General features: G+C 36.3%; 1 protein-coding gene across 7 annotated transcripts in view; it reads right to left on the bottom strand.

Moving 5' to 3' along the window:
• Positions 1–19,932, bottom strand: part of Cog3 (conserved oligomeric Golgi complex subunit 3) — a 75,133-nt gene that overhangs the window by 3,715 nt on the left and 51,486 nt on the right. For all 7 annotated transcript variants that reach the window (XM_089092799.1, XM_089092806.1, XM_089092801.1 and 4 more), the window contains 4 exons: positions 13,395–13,602; positions 9,629–9,903; positions 6,516–6,727; positions 4,855–5,046 (listed from right to left, as the gene is read on the bottom strand). In XM_089092799.1, coding sequence (XP_088948925.1) covers positions 4,855–5,046; positions 6,516–6,727; positions 9,629–9,903; positions 13,395–13,602 — 887 coding nt within the window. The remainder of the gene's footprint in view (positions 1–4,854; positions 5,047–6,515; positions 6,728–9,628; positions 9,904–13,394; positions 13,603–19,932) is intronic.

Below are 19,932 nucleotides of genomic sequence, written 5' to 3'. Positions count from 1 at the left end.
AATTTTTTGTGAGGGGGAGGGGGCTTGAAAAAAAAACTAACAAACAAATGACCGTGGATTGTCAGTGCAATTGATATATATTCACATTTTTTCCTTAATACTGTTATAATTGTTTGTGTATGAACTTAAAAAAATTGAAAACATTTCATATATATTTGATTTTACTAGAGCATCAATTGTGCCATGGTCCTGAAAAGGGATGGGGGATATCAGCCCTACTCATGTTAATTTTTGCTCGTTTTTGAGTTTGACTCGGCTATTTATTTTAATTTCTGTTCGTTTTGAGTTTCATTTATTTATTGATCATGATGTGTGATAGTTTTACGTTTTGAAGATTATTTGACTTTATTTTTTGCTCATTCTTGACTTAATGGAGCTCTTTACTTTTCTTTGAAAAACTTGTCTTGCGGAAAAAGTTTTTTAAAGTAATTTCTGTTCGGTTTTTATTCACATAGTCTTTTTCATGGAAAAAATAATATTGTATTTCTATTCAGCTTTCTTGAATAATAATCTATAGTATGGGTTGGTATTTGTATGTTGGAGAAACTTTTCAACAATTCTTAATCCTGACACAAACAGTATTTTCAATTTAATTTTACAGCTTCTGAAAATGACCTAAAAACAAAACTTAATATCATTCCCAAAAGATTCTATCTATGCTCTTTGACAACCTGGATAACACGTACACTCCTTTTATTTGTTTAAATCGTACTAGCAGTAGTAGTAATTGTATTAGCACCTGAATCTTCAATTTAGCCCCTCGAGTTGTTTTTAGTGTACGGCTGAAGTGTTTTTAAGACAATCATATACGGAGTGCCTTTTTGATTATTTTAAAGCAATATTTTCTTTTAAAGCATAGTAGATCAACCGTATAATTACAGGGTGTTGACGTGCCTCATATCTCTAAGGGCATAGTTGTTGGACCGTTCTACTATGCTGAACAAAATGGCTGTTTAAAAATTTTGACTGGATATATCTGGGGAAATGGTCGGCGTGGCAGGGGGGTTAGTTGCCCTCCAATCACTTTTTACTATTAAAAAGGGCACTAGTCTTCTCAATTTTCAATCAACTGAGGTCTTTTTGAAGTTTTTACGACAAAAAATAGCCATCTCAAAATTTTTATCAGATATATTTCAGGAAAAATACGAGGTGTATGTGGGTGTATGTGTGTGTGTGGGGGGGGGGGATATCCACCCGACAATTACTCTGAATCTTAAAAAGGGCACTAGAACTTCTGATTACCAATCCAATGAGCCCCTTCCGAAGTTTATACGATCGCCCTTTCTATATGTACCATATATGCCCTCAGGGCATAACTTTCAACCCTTGCCCTGAGGGCTGCTGTCATCCTCAAAGACATAATTTCCGGGCCTTTCCAATACATTGAGCAAAATACTATCTCAAAATTTTGATTTGATGTGTTTGGGGAAATGGTGGGCGTGGGAGGGGGACTAGTTGCCCTAAAATCACTTTCGACTGTTAAAAAGAGCACTATCCCATTCAATTTCCAATCGAATAAGCTCTTTTTGAAGTTTCCCTGTCAACAAATGGCTATCTCAAAATTTCTATGAGATGCATTTTGGGAAAATACGAGGTGAGGGGTATCCACTCTCCGATCACTCTGAATCTTAATAAGGGCACTAGAACATCTGATTTCCAATCAAATGACCCCATTGTTCAGTTTTTACGATCACCTTTTCACCATATACCTTATATGCTCCCAGGGCACAGCCTATAACTCTTGCCCTGAGGGCTGTGGGGAGGTTGTCATTCTTAAAGGCATAATTTCCGGACCTTTCAAGTACGTTGAACAAAATGGCTATCTCAAAATTGTGATTGAATGTGTTTGAGGTAATGGTGGGCGTGGGAGGGGGTTAGTTGCCCTCCAAGCACTTTTGACTATTAAACAGGGCACTAGCCCTGTAAATTTTCAACCAATTGAGCTCTTTTTGAAGTTTTTACGACAACAAATGGCCATCATAAAATTTCCATCAGATGCATTTCGGGAAAATACGAGGTGTGTGTGGGGAGGGGGGGGGGGTATACATCCTCCGATCAGTATAAACCTCAAAAAGGGCACTTGAGACTTTTGGTTAGCAATCCAATGAGCCCCCTAAAAAGTTTATACGATCACATTTTCTATATAAACTTAAATGTGCCCAGGACTTAGCTCAGAACCCTTACCCTGAGGGCTGTGTGTGTGTGGAGGGGAGGTGGGTTGTCATCCTCAAAGAAATAATTTCCGAACCTTTCAACTACCTTGAAAAAAATGGCTATGTCAAGATTTTGATTGAATGTTTTTGGGGAAATGGTGGGCATGTGAGGGGGGTTAGTTGCCCTCCAATCACTTTCGACTATTGAAAAGGGCACCAGCCCTTGCAATTCCCAATCAAATGAGCCCTTTTAGAAGTTTCTACGACAACTCCTACGATCCAAAGTGCCCTGGTTATTGAGTATAGGTCAACGACAGTTAAATGACCTGCACCACCAGATGCACTTTGTTTTCAAATTGCTTCAATACCAAACTTTAAATGATGCTGGTTCGACATACCAATTAGAAAGTAAATTCAAAAGAACGAGGCTAAAGAAAGATTTCTACGATTGCCACTGAAGAGAAGTTCCCCACATTTCCCTGGTTTTCCATCTATAAATCATAGCACCGTCACTCGGTGCCGTACCACAAGGGCAAAATAGGTCATCTGGAAACGAATTCAATGTAGTGGCAACAGCTACAATATTTAAAATTCTTGAAAAAAGACAATCTGGTGCTACAAGAAGTGCACCGCCGGGTGGAAATTATTCCTAAATTGTTTGACTACTGCGTTCGTAAAGCGATCTTGGGTAGATACGTAAAATAGAAAGGTAATCAATGGTAATCAAAATTACCATTGGAGTGTTCAATTGTCTCTTAGCTCGTTTTAAATTATCAATAACTACTTTCCTTCAATTCACCAACGTGTTTGTCACATAAGTCTGTTAAATTTGTGAGCTAATTTTCAGTCTCAATTTTATTAGTATATGCGCTTCCGATGACAGTACAATATCACAACATTAAAATTCCCCCTCTTGTACACTTCCCCTTGCATAAATAGAACAACATAAACGGTTGATTGGGCTCAGCAAAAAGTACGAAACAAACACGACAAGATTTGAGAGCACAGTGGTGAGAAAACATGCCTCTGGACGTGGTATCTTAGGTTCGAACCTTAGATAAGGCAGATTTTTGTCATTTCTAAGAATATTGAATTTTTGATCCTAGAGAACCTCGATTTTACTTATATTGAATTAAAAAAAAACAAGTTTTTTCAACTGAAAGTAAGGAACAACATTAAAACTTAAAACTAACAGAAATTATTGCGTAAATGAGGGGGTTGCTCTTCCTCAACACCTCGCTCTTTACGGTAAATGTTTTAAGTACTTTAAAAAAAGCTTCTTATTGTTCTAGTTAAACGAACATAGTGTTTCAGGAGTCGTTCTTAAAAGATGGGGACATAATTTAAACCTTATCGTAAAAGAGCGAGGTGTTGTGGAGGAGTAGCCCTCTCATATACGCAATAATTTCTGTTCGTTTTAAGTTTTAATGTTGATCCTTACTTTCAGTTGAAAAAACTGTTTTTTCTTACTTAATTTCTGATCGTTTTTTAAATAATGCCAGGAAATCTGGCTACTCCTCCACGGAAAAATCCCTCATCCCGAAGGATTTATTCTCTAGAAAATTCAATCCTGGTGAAAATACACCCCGGACAATTACCCTTAATATCTCCACGCGTAAAATTGAGACGGAAAAGAGAAAGCAAGACATAAGAAGAATTTTTTACAATAATTCTGATAAATTCCCCCAGTGTAAAATTTTACATGAGAATTAACCCCCTGGAAACTTCCCTCCCAATGGAAAATTATCCCCGAGGAAAATCCCACCAGCAGAAAATCCCCCCCCCGAAAAATGTATGCATACTTCGGAATAACAAATACTATACGTAAACAATAGACAAATTTTGTAACTTAAAGACCTATCCCTAGGGACTGTGGGAGGGTCATGATACCCCCAAAGGTATTGTTACTCAGCCTTTTAACTATGCTGAAAAAAATGGCTATCTCAAACTTTCGATCGGACGACTTTGAGAAAAAAGGGGCGTGGGAGGGGGTCAAGTTGCCTTCCAATGTTTTTTATCACTATAAAAGGAAACTAGAACTTTTAATTTCCGTTTGAATGAACCCTCTCATGATATTCTAGGAGCATTGGGTCGATGCGATCACCCTTGGGAAAAACAGACAAATAAACACGCATCCGTGATCTTGCTTCTAGCAGAAAATTCAAAATTTCACATTTTTTTTAGATAGGTGCTTGAAACTTCTACAGTAGGCTAACCTAATACGCTGAATCTGATGGTATGATTTTCATTAAGCTTATATGACTTTTAGGGGGTTTTCTTCCCCCTTTTTCAAAAATCAGGCAAATTATATCAGACTTGTAACCTTTGATGGGTAAGATTAAACAAATTGAAACTTATATATTTGAAACCAGCATAAAACTCCGATTCTTTTGATATATCTATTGGTATCAAAATTCCGTTTTTTAGAGCTTCGGTTACTATTGAGCCGGGTCGATCCTTACTTACAGTTCGTTACCACGAACTGTTTGATTAACAGATTCTCTAGAAAAAAACAAAACAAACTAGTTTTTATTTTTTAAGTCCATTTTGAAAAGGATTTAAAAAAAAAAAAAAAAAAAAATTGGGGCCTAAGTGTTATTATCCAACTTGGCTGATTATGTGACCTATGGAATACTGTTTTATCATCTAGTTGGATTTCTATAGGATTTCAGGTTATTCTAACTTGTGAATATTGAATTACCTTAATTGGTTTATAAAGTATGAATTCGGTTTCTTTGTTAGAAATGTAAAGCTGCATGCTTCTCTGAATAGATGGCAGTTTCACACCAATATTTCTCTGACATTCTGCAACAATATCAGCCAATACTTCTGCTTTAGCCCAGTTCTGCGACGACAAATTCTTTTCCTTGTTCTCCTCCAAGTAGATGTCGGCCTAAAATGGAAAATTATAATCATATAATATTACAGCAAAGAGATTCAAAGTAATATTCGATTTTTAAATGTTAATTTGTTATCTTTATTTTAGTAATTAATACACACATGTTCAACAGGCTGAAGATTTATCCAAGAGGAAGGGTGGAGGGGGGGGGAGTTAAGATGGCCAAAATAAGAAATGAATACTATTGGACAATTAAGAAAGGGGGAAGGATAGAACACCGAATTTCGTTTAATTATTTAGTCACAGTAAGTAAAGAAATATACAAACGACGAGATTGGATCAAATAATGTTTGTCTTTTGGTAACTTCGATCAAATTACAGTGAAGACAGGGGTCTAACATATGAGCGGGGCGGGAGATTTGCCACGTATTGAACCAACAAGTTTTAATGTCAAATTCTCTTTGAATATGAAGAAATTCTGCACCATTTACTTTTGTCCTCCCCAGGGAGATGAGAGGGACAGCACTCATCAGAGTAATTAATTAACTTTTTTTAATTTTTCACCAATTACTTTGACGCGGAGTGTATTTCTGTAAAACAAAAAGTTCATACCGCAGGTAGTTCAACGGTAGACACAGGATTTTGATAGACCATGACCACTGGTGACCCCCACCTCCCCAAGGAATTTTCACAAACATATGCACGAAGTTGTGAAGTCCTAAAATTTTAGTTTTCTTTGGTATTTCAATAAGTTTTACGAACGTGATTGCACAAGGCTGTGAAGTTCTAAAACCGATCGAAGCCTTAAGACAGCTCTTAAGTTTCATAGAATTGATAGACAATAAATATCACAGACCCGTAAACACCATAAATACCGTACTACCGTAAATTGAACGTTAAATGAATGCTAAATGTTAATGCGAAACTCAAAATTTAAATTTCATAATGTATTTTTAAAACTGAATAGAATCAGATGCCAGATTTGATTGAATTATACAAGCTCAAACGACGGAAATCATTAGCCAAAAGTAGCCAAACTGGGGTAGTTTACCATTTTTCGATAATACTTTTTAGCAACATAAATACAGTTGTCAGTTCACAATTATAGTTGAGTGAGTTAATTGAAATTAAACGTGATTCTATCTGAATTCAAAACCTCCTCCTAGACCTGAATTCAGCCTTTATGTTTCATAACGTTAAATAATAACTGACGTTATATACTGATGTAATGACAAATATTAACTGACGTTATAATAAATAACGTAACAACTGAACGTTAAATACCTATTAAATGTTAATACAAATCTTAACTTTCATAATATATTTTTAAATACTGATTGACCTCAGATCCCAGATTTTATTGAATTATACTGGCTCAAATGATGGAAATCATTAGCCAAAAGTAGCCAAGTTGGGCTAGTTTACCTTTTTTTGTAATACTTTTTGGCAACAGAAATATAGTTGTATAGCCTAGTTCACAATTATAGTTGAATGTGTGAGAGTCAAATCAAACTTGATCCTACCTTTGACAAAAAATCTGAAAGAGGACCAACAATCTGGAAAGCTGAGTAGTTAATGAACAGCTCACAGTTGGCTTTCAATTGCCTCTCAACAAGTCTTCTCGAGTCTTTCAATTGCTCCCTCACGTGAGGGGCGCCATCAAGAAGAAATTCAAGCAGTACATTATTTGTAGAGAAGCTGAACATTCGACTTGGCTTTTGAAGAACATTCATGGCTAAAAAGAAATGAGCCTAGAGTAAATAAACGCTTTTTGGACAATAGTTTCCTTAATATCTGACTCAACCTGTATGGCAAGCCAAAAAATAGGAAGGGCAAAAAGATTTATTTATCCCTCAGTGCTATAGCTTTACCCCCTAAATAGCCCCCTAAGTATACCTATAAAATAGCGCAATCTTCACTACCAACACTTCAACTGATTAAACTATTTTAATGGTTGAATATGTTTAAGGGGGTGGTAATCCCACTATTATTTGTAATTATTTCTGTTTGTTTTAAGGTTAATGTTTAATTGATTTTAAGTTCTATTCGTTTTAGGTTTCACCCATTCATCCAAAGAAATAAAGGTTATTTCAAAGCCTAATTTATTTTAATTTTTGTTCCTTTTAGGTTTCATTTATTCAATGATAGTATTTTTTTTTCTTTAAGTTTGACTTATTGTATGACATTATTTTTGCTCTTTTTAGGTTTTAATATGGCTCTTTAGTTTCCTTGGAAGTATTTTTTCTATGTTTTTTTAAGTTCATTTAACAATAATTCACTAGAACTTTAGCATTCGCATCAGACTAAATGACCGCAAATCGTACCTTGGAAACAGTCCGGAAAGTGGCTTGTCATTTCACCCAAATTGGCCAAAATTAAACCAATTTTAGCCTTAGTTTCAAGTGGTTACACTTGCAACAGAATGCAGCCGAGTCCAAAAAGACAGGATGCACCCGTCGCAAGGTAATAATTATGACGGAAAATCTACCTGTTTCAATATAATAAAAAAATTAACTAAAACTACAAATTACCCAAAATTTAACTATTATAGGAAAAAATAACCATTTGGTGGTACCATACAGTTTTAGTACCATAAATTATAACATTTTATAATAATAATTTATTTTTACCATCTTTCGTTAAATTACAAAAATGCACAAGATGAGTATAAAAAGAGAGAGAGAGAGAAAAAACAAGAAAGAACAAACAAACAAGAAAAAAAACACGGATAATTAATACGATACAGTAAAGGGACCAACATATCTAACGAAGAAAGAAAACAACTGTAAACTTAAAACAATACTAAAACACAGGAACTATCAGTATACACAACCGTATATATAATAGATGGTTAAGCGGAAAGTCTGATATTTCCTTACACTGGCCTTCAAATCGAGCCGATAACTCCGTCATCTTCACACACATGTCAAAAACATGGAGTTCAGGAATTAAAGAGGGATACCAATATAATATTTAGTTTAATGGTAAAATTGGATTCTAATTTGTTTTTATCAATTATAGAGAAGAGATTCCACAATGGAATTATGAAAAACACATGCGGTGCAAAAATGGAGTGGTAAAGCTTTCCCAGAGTTCCATATTTTACAGAGTTCCTTTTTTAACTCATTAATAACAAGTATGCTTATCGATTAGCCAAAAGGAACACCCCTATTGTCTTCCAAAGGAACAGGGATGTTCCTAAAGGAACACCCCTAAACAATTCAAAGAGTCAGATCTAGGAACAGTGATCGAGGCTATTTTAAAAGACTCTGATTGTTCCTTTTCATTGTAGTTTAAAACCAGGAACTCAGTCTTCAACGGTTCAATAGCAAGGCTAATCTTAGGCCAACTAGCCTGAAGAGCATCAACATCTCTTTCCACTGAGGACAGGTTTTCAGCGAGAAAACACGTTGTTGTAAGCGCGTTATTGAAGATTAACGGACTTAAGACTAAGCCTTGCTTAACCCCACATTTCACAGGAATAGGACTTGTCAATCCATCACGAGAACGAATCCAGACTATTGAACTCTGGTACCAATTCCAAAGGCATGCGCACATAAAACCGTGAGTTCTAGTCCCACTACTTAATAAAGCAACAAAAGATTGTGAATGTAAAACTGAGTCTAAATTTTTAAATATGTCACCTGCGCATACGTACAGACTCATTTTCGTCCTCTTATGTAGTTTCATTAAAATTGTTGTTAAAGTTAAATGAATATATGAATATAGTCAAAACAGAGAATGCGTGTTTTGTACCCTTAATCCTTGTCTGAAACCTAATTGATGGTCCCCAAAATCACACTTATCGCGCAGAAACGGATACATTATTTTCCCAATAAACTTGCTAAGAATAAGGCCTATGCTTATAACTGTATATGAATATAGAGGGCATAGCGCTGGGTCCTTATTCTTTTCAGGCACAAATGTAACTAGTCCTTCACACAGTGACTTAAGGACATACTGCTGGGACAAAATTATCTGGAATAAAGAAGCCAAGTGTTCGAAAGGCACACGAGTACGTACTGTAAATGCTCTACTTGCATACCATCCCCCAGGGGCTTTCCCTATTTTCAGAAGACGAATGTGAGTAGATAACACAGAGGGTGAGATAGTGATGTAATTTTTGAGGGGAATCAGCTTCGACAATTGTTTCTGCACTATTGTATGATAAACTGTGTTAATTGGTGATGGATCACAAGCAAATATTGTTGAAAAGTGAGTATGCTATTCAGTGATGGTAATATTATTTGTCAGAGTTGAAGTGGAACGAGTAAGTTTATAAACCTCTTTCTTCAAACGCTGTGGATTTTTCTCTATTGACTGTGATAAATTTTCAAATCGGCATTTTTGTACAACTTTCTGAAGTTATGCTTTGTACATTTAACTAAATGAAAAACTATGATGTCAAAAGAATTGAAAGAGGCTCTAGTATATAGAGATCCCCTCTGGGACCCAAGTTTGTAACGCACCCATGGTTAAAGAGGGATACGCAATGCCCCTACCACATCAAAAAGGGACTTGATTATAAGGAAAATTAGTGGGCTTATGGTTGAGGAATTCTGAGCTAGTATAGTTTCAAGTAGCTAGAGACAATCTTTTGATCCTGAACAAATTCTGAAGACAATCTACAACTCACCTGTGTCTTTGATATGGCTGAAGTCCAAGTTAATTTCTTTTACAGTAAAATCAACCTGAAATGGAGCAATTTGCTCCCTAAGAATCAAAAGATGCTTAATTTGAAAGAGCATGCCATCTATTTGAGATTTTTCAGATTTAATCCTTGCAGCGGCGCTGCCAATGCTAGAGCACGCCGCCTGAAGAATTTCTTGCGAAAGTCCTTGAAACGCATTTCTATCAGCACAACGAGATAGCTTGGAAAGACACAGAAGGGCCCGACGTAATGGCGGGTACCTGCAACGGAATCAAATAATATAAGTCGTAAAATCACTTAACTTTCAACTTTTGGGGGGAGAGAACTTGAATTAAACATGTTAACTTCCAGATAAGATTTAAATACACATGGAGAGACGTCAACGCAATAACCATTTTCACTGGATGATTCTTAAGATATGATAGGTTAGCAAAAGTATGCGAACGCTACTAGCGTTAATTAAAAAAGAATAGAAATTAAAATATCATATTACACGAATTTTCAAGTTAGCAAAAACAATACAAAGTAGTTTATCATATTTATCCCCGTGGCAGGAACTAACTGATCTGTACCATACCATTGTGTCTGCGGTGTGGGAAACCGGCCACGTACCCCGTCAGTGGTGCAAGGCTGCCATTGTACCCATTCCCAAAACGGGGTCAAAGAAAGAGTGCGGAAACTACCGTCCGATCAGCCTCGCGAGCCATCAGTCACGTGTCCTGACAAAAGTCCTACTCCGACGCATACAAGCAACAACTGCCTTTGCCATTGGAGAATATCAGGCCGGCTTCCGCCCTGGAAGATCAACAATCGATCAGATATTTGTCGTTCGGCATCTCATGGAACGACACATCGAATTTAACCAAGAACTCTACCAACTATTCGTTGATTTCCGTCAGGCATTTGACCTGATATGGCGCGAAGGACTATGGCATATCCTCCTTCACTACGGTATCTCTTCTTAGATAGTCCAAATAATCAAGAGTCTGTACCACCAGTTCCGAGGCCAAGTAATAACCGTTGATGGGTTATCCGATGAGTTTACAACTTCATCAGGAGTACTTCAGGGTTGCATCTTATCACCCCATCTCTTCAACCTTTTTCTGAATGCCGTTCTGTTGATGATGCAGTCGGAAAATGGCGCAACAATAGGAGGGGTGCTAATAGAGAATCTTGCCTACGCTGATGATATTGATGAGCTAGCCAACTCTACACAAGAATTGCAGGCACAAGCTGATAAACTCTACGATACCACACAGCCGTTCGGGATGGAGATCAATGCCACAAGACCAAAGTCCTGGTAACTACGAGAAGTGAACTAGACAACCCACCCATTATCACCATAGGCGGGAGACAGGTTGAAACGGTTGATCACTTCCTGTACCTTGGTAGCCTACTCTCCTCAGATAATTGCCATAGCTCTGACGTGAAACGTCGACTTGCACTTGCTAGCTCTAGCTTCCGAAGACTAGCCAACCTTTGGAAAAGTAACCACCAATCCAACAGACTCAAAATGCGCCTATTCAACAGTTTAGTAATCCCCATAGTTATTTATGGATGTGAAACATGGACTCTGAAAACCGAAGACGAAATAAAACTTCTAGCTTTTGAGGTGAGATGCCTCCGTCGCATTTTTAGAATCAAATACACTGACCGAATCACAAATGTGGAAGTATGTCAAAGGCTCCAGTCCACTGAAACCATACTCAGTAAAATTAAGAAGCAACAACTGCGCTGGTTCGGCCACGCCAAGCGAATGGAGCCAAGCCGCCTTCCGAAAATTGGCCTTGAAGGATTCCTCCATGGCTTTCGCCCACGAGGCAGATCACGAAAACGATGGATGGAGAACTTCCACTTCGACAACGTCAAGATAGCCCAGTTATCACGTATCGCACCAGATAGAGCAATGTACCGAGCCCTTAAGTATGAGCTAGCAAGAGGAGTGGCCCCAAAACGTCCCACGAGGATGGCCGGGACCTAAGTAAGTAAGTAAGGAACTAACTAGTGTAGCAGTAAGACAAAGCAATGAGCTGTACTTGATTCGATTTTGTGGAAGTATGAAAAATAACTAAAACTCTAGCCATATATATATATATATATATATATATATATATATATATATATATATATATATATATATATAATGGTAAGTGCTCGTTTATTTCGATTGCTAAAGTAGGAAAACAGTTTTTTTTAACCAAATAAATTCCCTTTAATACATTATAATAAGTGGGGTAATACGGAATTCGGTTTTAGGATGAAGATATAGGATCAGAGGATGTATAATAAAATAAGGGTAGGCATTAGAGACAAAAGAATGGATAAACAGAACTTGCACCAATTTATGAAAATGAGGGGAGGGGGGGGGGGGGCAATTTATGTTTCTCAAAATCAAAAGGGAAGGCAATTTTGTCATTTATATTTTTTCAATAAAAATACCAGCACATAGATATTTTAAAAAATCTACGGGGGGGGGGGGGCAAGAATCTAGGGGAAAATTACCCCCCCCCCCACCCCGATTAGTGCCTCTCATAAAAAGGATAAAATCATTTGACGGTCCAGAATATCATTAACATGTTTACACTAGTTCTGAAAGAAAAAAAATACAAGTTCAATTTACCAAACTTATTTTTTGCCTAAATATCGAAGTGTTCAACGATTGGTCTACTCTTTAAAAACAAAAGCTTAGAATAAGAAAAATAAGGTGCTGTGTTTCCATCCATGCAATCTATATATGTATGGCGGGGGAAATCTTGCAGAATTCTTCAAGGTGACGAGAAGGTTGCGTGTAAGGTCTAAAGCAGCTTTCTAATGAAAATAAACTTATATTGAAAGAAACTAATGGGTACCTCTCCGGCTGCAGTAACTCAAAAGCTGTCATGTTACATAAGGTGTTATATTGACGACTAGTTATTTGTCGAACGACATTATTATGATCTCTAGGATATCCAAATTATTCGTGCATTTTATTATTGATTGTCCACTTTAAAAATTTTAAAACCAAAGATGTAATTGATGAAGAGGACGGGTCTATGGTCAGCAGGAGAAAAAAAAGATGAAGAATCCCAAGAGCATTTGGCCCGCATCACAATAAGGCGTCCTCAGCGTTGAAAAAGGGAAATAGATTAATCCATAACAAATTAAAAAGGGAAGAAATCTAAAATCAAAAGGGAATTAAAAGAAAATTCCCTCTCCTCTCTGACTACCGTAACTGAAAAGGTGTTATGTTACACAACGCAAAAAATGTTTTTCGGGGTTTTCCACTGTTATTGCCGACCCGTTGTTTGCACAAGGAATTTTTTTTCATCAGATCTCTAGATTATGTAAACACAATTTTGATACCTATAGCTTAAATTTAAATATTTTTCAATTATCTTTAAACTGATTTTTTTTTCTTTATATGAATTATTTTTCAAAATATGTACGGGGGTGGGGTTGAGAGATTTTTATCCTTATTATTATTTTTAAAGGAGATCCAAAGATAAAATTTCTCAGGACTCGGGGGGTGGGGGGAGCAGATTTTGGTTATTTTTCCATTGTTTTTCAAAAGAAAACCCAAACAAAAGTAATTTTCAAGATCTGCGGGGATAGGGGCAACTGTCTTCCCGGACTGGATTAGCGCCCTTGAGAGAAGAAGTTAATTGAAGTCAGTTTTCACTTATTCAAGACCAAATTTCACCGACAGATCACATTAAATTTCAAGAAAAGTAAGATTTGAGTCTTGAACACAAAAAAAGGTAGTGCGCCATACCACATTCCATGCAGATCAGCAGGCGACATACCGCTGCGCGATTTCGGGGCTCCATCATAAACACTTGATGTAACAGAAAGCATAGATAGCTGAGAATCACTTCTTCTCAGTCCACCGCTAGCAGGTACGCTCTGTAAGGACTCGGCAATTGATTCGATCATTACCAATTTGTCTGGATAAGCTAAATCTCCATGTGATGGCTTATATCCTAAAGAGATTATAGAGGATTAATTTTCAGAATGAGAATACTAAAAAAATATAATAAAAGTCAAAATAAAATGGTTGGTAAACATGTAATTTGGAAATAAAATAGAAAGCCAATGGGACAGAGTCTTATAAGACCTGATCTTGTATTTTGTGCACCTAAGAATTTTACCAATCTATATTTCAAATTTATTTTAGACACTCAGTGGCAACCCTGATCGCAGCATTTAAAGCTCCAACAGTGCGCAAATAAGCTAACGCGTTGGCGACTCTGCAGCTACAAGGATGAGAAAAAAACATGGGTCATTTCCTTTGTTTTCATAAACACAACAGAGGCCCTCCTTTCGAAGCTTAACTTTTGATTACTTATCACTTTTAGTTTGTATTGATCTAATTCTATTATCAACTTGATCTAATATTATTAATTTGATTATTCAGTTTAACATTACTGATCTGATTTAACTTGATGTAATATAGTTAATTTGATTACATTTTATTATTAATTTGATTGCTCACTAATTAAGCTAGAATTTTGAAAATCAGACAGCCACTTTCTTTCAAAACTAACCATTTGTTTACTCAAAAACTAAAACATAATTATTTTAAGCAATTTTCAAAACCAACGTTCAGAGATAGTAAAACACAAACCAGATTAAGTTTAATATTGTTTCCTTCAATTACTGAGTTTTCCCCATTCTAATGGTAAGTACTGAGATTTCTAAATTTTCTTAGTATTTATTTATTATTGTAAATTTATCATTATACGTATCTATCAGAGGCAACGCTATAGCGTTGCCTATAGTAAAGGCCATACGGCTCCAAAGTTTTATTATTATTATTATTTTTTCCCCAGAGGCGCTTCATATGGAAGGAATCGTCGTAGAAATAGCCATTTGAGATAGCCATTGAAATAGCCATTTTGTTCAGCGTAGTTGATTTCCACATAGAAAATATGTTTTTGAGGAGGACACTCCCCAACAACCCTCAAGGCAAGGGTTTTAAGTTATACCCTGGGGGCATATTAGGTTTTTATAGAAGGTGTTGTACTAGAAACTTCAAAAAAGACTCATTCAAATTGAAATTAAAAGGGCTAGTACCCATTTTAATAGTCAATAAAGTGATTGAAGGGCAACTAACCCCCCTCTCACGCCCACCTTTTCCCCAAATACATCCAATCAAAATTTTGAGACAGCATTTTTATTAAATGTAGTTTTAAGTTCTGGAAATTAGGTCTTTGAGGATGACAACTCCCCCACAACCCCCGGGGAAAGGGCTCTAAGATAACTCCTGAGTGCATATTAGGTTTTGTATAGACAGCCTTATCTTAGAAGCTTCGGAAAGGGGCCATTCAACTGGAAATTAAAATGGATAATTCGCTTTTTAACAGTTAAAAGTGTTTTTATGGCAAGCTACACACCTTCCACGCCCTGCGTTTCCGCAACACATCCAATCAAAATTTTGATATAGCCATTTTGTTCAGCGTAGTTGAAAATCCTGGAAATTGTATGTTTGAGCAGGACACTCCCCCCAGAGTCTTCAGAGCCAAGGGCTATAAGTTATGCCCTGGCGGTTTATATGGTTTTTATGGAAGGATTGCTCGTATAAACTTCAGAGAGGGCTCGTTAATTTGGAAATTGAAAGTTCTAGTTCACGTTTTAAGCGTAAAAAGATATTGGAGGGCAACCACCCCCCCCCCCCCCCAAACCTTTTTTTCCCAAATGCATTTAATAAAAAACTTAAGATAGCTATTTTATTAAAACAGTTCAAAGATCATATAAAAAAAATTCTGGGGTCGACACGACCCCCCAGGGCCCGGAGGCAGGCGTTGTAAGTCATTCTCTGGGGGCATATATGGATCTTATGGAAGGGATGCTTGGATTAGCTTCAAAGAGGGCTCATTTGATTGGAAACTGGGAGTTGTAGTTCACTTTTTAAGAGTCAAGAGATATTGTAGAGCGCCTAGCCCCCCCCCCTCCACACCCTTTTTCACTCAAACTAATCTGATAAGAACCTTTAGATTGCTTTTTTTAAATTTTTCAAAGACCATATAACGAAAGCTCATGGGTCTACACAGCTCCCCAGGGTCCGTGGGCAGGTGTTATAAGTTATTCCCTGGGGGAATATATGGTTCTTATCGAAGGGATGCTCGTAAAAAATTCAGAGATGGCTCATTTGATTGGACAGAAAGTTTTAGTTAAGTTTTTTAGAGTAAAAACAGATTGGAGGGCAACTAGCCCCCCCCCCCCACTCTCCTTTTTTCCCAAATGCATCCAATAAAAATTTTGAGATAACCATTAAGTTAAAAATTTCTCAAAAGTCAGATAACAAAAACTTCGGTGTCGACACAACCCCCCAGGGCCCTGGGGCATATATTGTTCGTATGAAAGGGATGCTCGTATAAACTTCAGAAAGGGCTCATTTGATTGGACATTGAAAGTTCTAGCTCACTTTTTAATGGTCAAAAGAGATCCGAGGGCAGCTAGCCCCCCTCCCCACGCCTTCTTTTTCAAAACCCATATGATGAAAATTTTGAGATAGACATCTTGTTAAAAAAAGTTCAAAGGGGGGATAAGAAAAAATCAGGTATCAATAGAACCCCCGAGGGCACAGGGGAGGGCGTTTTAAGTTATGCCCTAAGGGCATGTATGGTTCTTATGAAAGGGATGCTCGTATAAACTTAATAGAGGGCTCATTTTATTTTAAATTGAAAGTTCTATTTCAATTTTTAAGAGTCAACAGAGTTAAACTAGCCACCCACGCTCTTTTTTCCCCAAACCCGTCCGCTACAAATTTTGAGCAGCCAGTGTTTTGGAAATTGTTCATAAATTAGATAACAAAAACGCCCCCCAGAGCCCGGGGGTAGGCGATGCAAGTGTTGTCCTGGGGCACATATGGTTCGTATGAAAGGGATGCTCGTATAAACTTCAGAGGGGGCTAGTTTGATTGGAAATTGAAAGTTCTAGTTTAAATTTTAAGAGTCAAAAGATATGCGAGGGCAACTAGCCCCCCCCCCCACGCCCTTTTTTCCCCAAACCCGTCCGCTAAAAATTTTGAGATAGCCAGTGTTTTGACAAAAACATCTTGTTCAAAAATTAGATAACAAAAACATCCCCCAGAGCCCGGAGGATGGGCGTTGTAAGTGTTGTCCTGGGGGCGTATATGATTCTTACAAAAGGGATGCTCGTATAAATTTCAGAGGGGGATCATTTGATTGGAAATTGAAAATTCTAGTTCAATTTTTAAGAGTCAAAAGATATCCGAGGGCAACTAGCCCCCCCCCCCCCCCCACACATACCATTTTTTCCCCAAGCCCATCCAATAAAATTTTTATAACAGCCATTTCATTAAAAATAGTTCAAAGGTCAGATGAGAAAAATTCCTGTGTCGGTGGAACCCGCCAGGGCCCAGAGGCAGGCGTTATGAGTAATGCTCTAGGGGCAAATATAGTTCTTATGGAAGGGATGCTCGTATAAACTTCGGAGAGGGCTCACGCTCATTTGATTTGAGATTGAAAGTTCTTATGCACGAGACAATGGTTGTGAGATGGTTATTTGTTAAAAATATTTCGAAGGTCAGATAACAGAAATACAGTGTTGACACAGCACCCCGGGGCCCGGGGGTAGGCCTTGTAGGTTATGTCCTGGGGATATATGTGGTTCTTAGTGAAGGGATACTCTTATAAAATTCCTAGAGGGCTTATCTAATTGGAAATTGAAAGTTGTAATTCACTTTTTAAGAGTAAAAAATGATTGGAGGGCAGCTAGCCTCCCCCTACACTCCATTTATTTTTTTTCCCAGAGACACTTCATATAGAAGGGGTCGTCGTATAAACTTCAAGGGGTGCTCATTCTATTGGAAATCGAGAGTTCTAGTGCCCTTTTTAAGAGTCAGAAGTGATCAGAGAGCAACTGGCCCCCCAAGCCCTTTTTCTCCAAATACATCTGATAAAAAAATTTGAGGTAGCCATTTTGTTAAAAATAGTTCAAAGATCATATAACAAAAACTCCTGTACGTATGATCTTTTCGTTAAAAATTGTTCAAAGGTCATATAAGAAAAACTTTTGTGTTGACACCCCCCCCCCCAGGGCCGGGGAAGGTGGTGTAACTAGTAGGCATGTATCCCCTATGAGACTTACAGAAGACATGCTTGAATAAACTTCATAAAATTCAAAGAGGTTTCCGTTGACTGTGCATTAAACGTGATAGTTCATTTCTCCAGAGTAAAAAAAATCAGAGGGCAACTAGCCCCTCCCGCCCTCCACGCCTTTAGGTGTATCGGTTGGATGAACCCATCCAATAAAAATTTCAGGTAACCATTTTGTTAAAAATAGTTCAACCATCAGATATTAAAACTCCAGGGTCAACACAACCCCCCAGGGCCCAGGGATAGGCCTTGTAAGTTATACTCTGGAGATATATGGTTCTTATAGAAGGGATACTCGTATAAACTTCAGAGAGGGCTCATTTGATTGAAAATAGAAAGTTCTAGTTCACTTTTAAAGAGTCAAAAGAGACCGAAGTTTAATCTAGTCCCCCCACGTCCTTTTTCCCCAAACCAATCTGATAAAAATTTTGTTAAAAATAGTTCAAACATCAGATAATAAAAACTCCAAGGTTGACACAAACCCATTTTTTCACTTTGACATTGTTACTTTGATATTATTTTTGATACATTGATGAATATTTGATTTTTTTTTTAAGTTTGATTTTGAAATAAGGAATTTTTAAAAACTAGAAATTTTTTGCAATCAAAACGAACAAAAAATGATTAAAAAAACTTTTCTATAAATAATTTTTTTAATTAATATTAAAGCCAATTTTAGAATTCAGATCAGAATATACAAATACATTTTAAAATAAAAACTCAAAACGACCAGAAATTACTATTAAAGAAGAAATGAAACCCAAAACGAACAGAAATTACATAAAAAAATCATAGCAAAAACATACAACAAGCAATAATATAAACGAATAAATAGATCATAAAGCGAGTAATGCTTAGATTGAACATGAATATCAAGATTAAAACGAAAAAAAAAATTTTCCTATTGAAGTGTAAATGAAACTTAAAACGAACAAAATTAAATAAACAATCAATGCAAACAAACATACAATAGATATTAATGTAAATTAATAAATAAATCTTAAAACGAGTGAAACTTAAATTATATATGTAAATCAAGCTTGAAACGAACAAAAATCACCACAAACAAGAGTTTCGGTATGACCTCCTTCTCTCACTGTAAAAGTCTAGAACCAACTGTGTCATTGGCACTTTGCTGAAAAATATATGCGTCTTGAACAGCCTTTAAAAGTATAAACAACATCAAATTGAATATTTGGTGTATAATGATATTAATTGTTAAGAGATCCATCAGTTCAAGAATTTATTTCACAGTAATTGTATTTTTATTTTCAATGCTGTAAGAACCGGAAAAGGAAATATTTGTAATATAATTCGTTTTCAGTTAAGCGCCAATGACGCAGTAGGCTTTTGGCTTTTATTTACAGTTAGGAAAGGAGGCAGTATCCAAACACTTGGTTGTAGGGAAACTATATTCGTCTTTAACAACTTTAAAGAGCTAATAAATTAAACTGAATATTTGATGTATAATGATATCAATTGCTGAAAGCTCATCAGTTCAAAATATTACTATAATTTTAATGTTTATTTTCAATATTAAGTACAAATGAAAATATTTGTCATAAAATTGGTTTTCAGTAAAGCGCCAATGACGCAGTAGGTTTTAGACGTTTACAGTGAGAGAAGGAGGTCATACCCAAACTCTTGTTTGTGGTGATTTTTGTTCGTTTCAAGCTTGATTTGCATATTCAATTTAGGTTTCACTCGTTTTAAGATTTATTTATTAATTTACATTAATATCTATTGTATGTTTGTTTGCATTGATTGTTTATTTAATTTCTGTTCGTTTTAAGTTTCATTTATATTTTAATAGCAAAATATTTGTTTTCGTTTTAAGCTTGATTTTCATATACAATCTAAGCATTAGTCTACTTGCTTTAAGATATATTTATTCGTTTATATTATTACTTGTTGTATGTTTTTGCTGATTGTTTATTTAATTTCTGTTCGTTTTGGGTTTCATTTCTTCTTTAATAGTAATTTCTGGTCGTTTTTAGTTTGAATTTTAACAGGTATTTGCATCATCTGAGCTTAATTTTAAAAAGGCCATTATTTTTCTTTGAAAAACATATTTTTCGTAAAGTTTTTTTAAACTAATACTATTACAATAAGAGATTACATTATTGCGTTATTGTTTTATAAAACAAACTGTGTTAGCTTAGATAAAAAGTTTTGGTGATTCATTGTCAG

This window comes from Artemia sp. Qi Xiang Cuo, chromosome 8 (assembly GCF_049724085.1).
Source record: "Artemia sp. Qi Xiang Cuo chromosome 8, ASM4972408v1, whole genome shotgun sequence".
NCBI lineage: Eukaryota > Metazoa > Arthropoda > Branchiopoda > Anostraca > Artemiidae > Artemia > Artemia sp. Qi Xiang Cuo.
The sequence above is the reverse complement of the archived record's forward strand: the minus strand, read 5'-3'. Positions and strand labels throughout refer to the sequence as shown.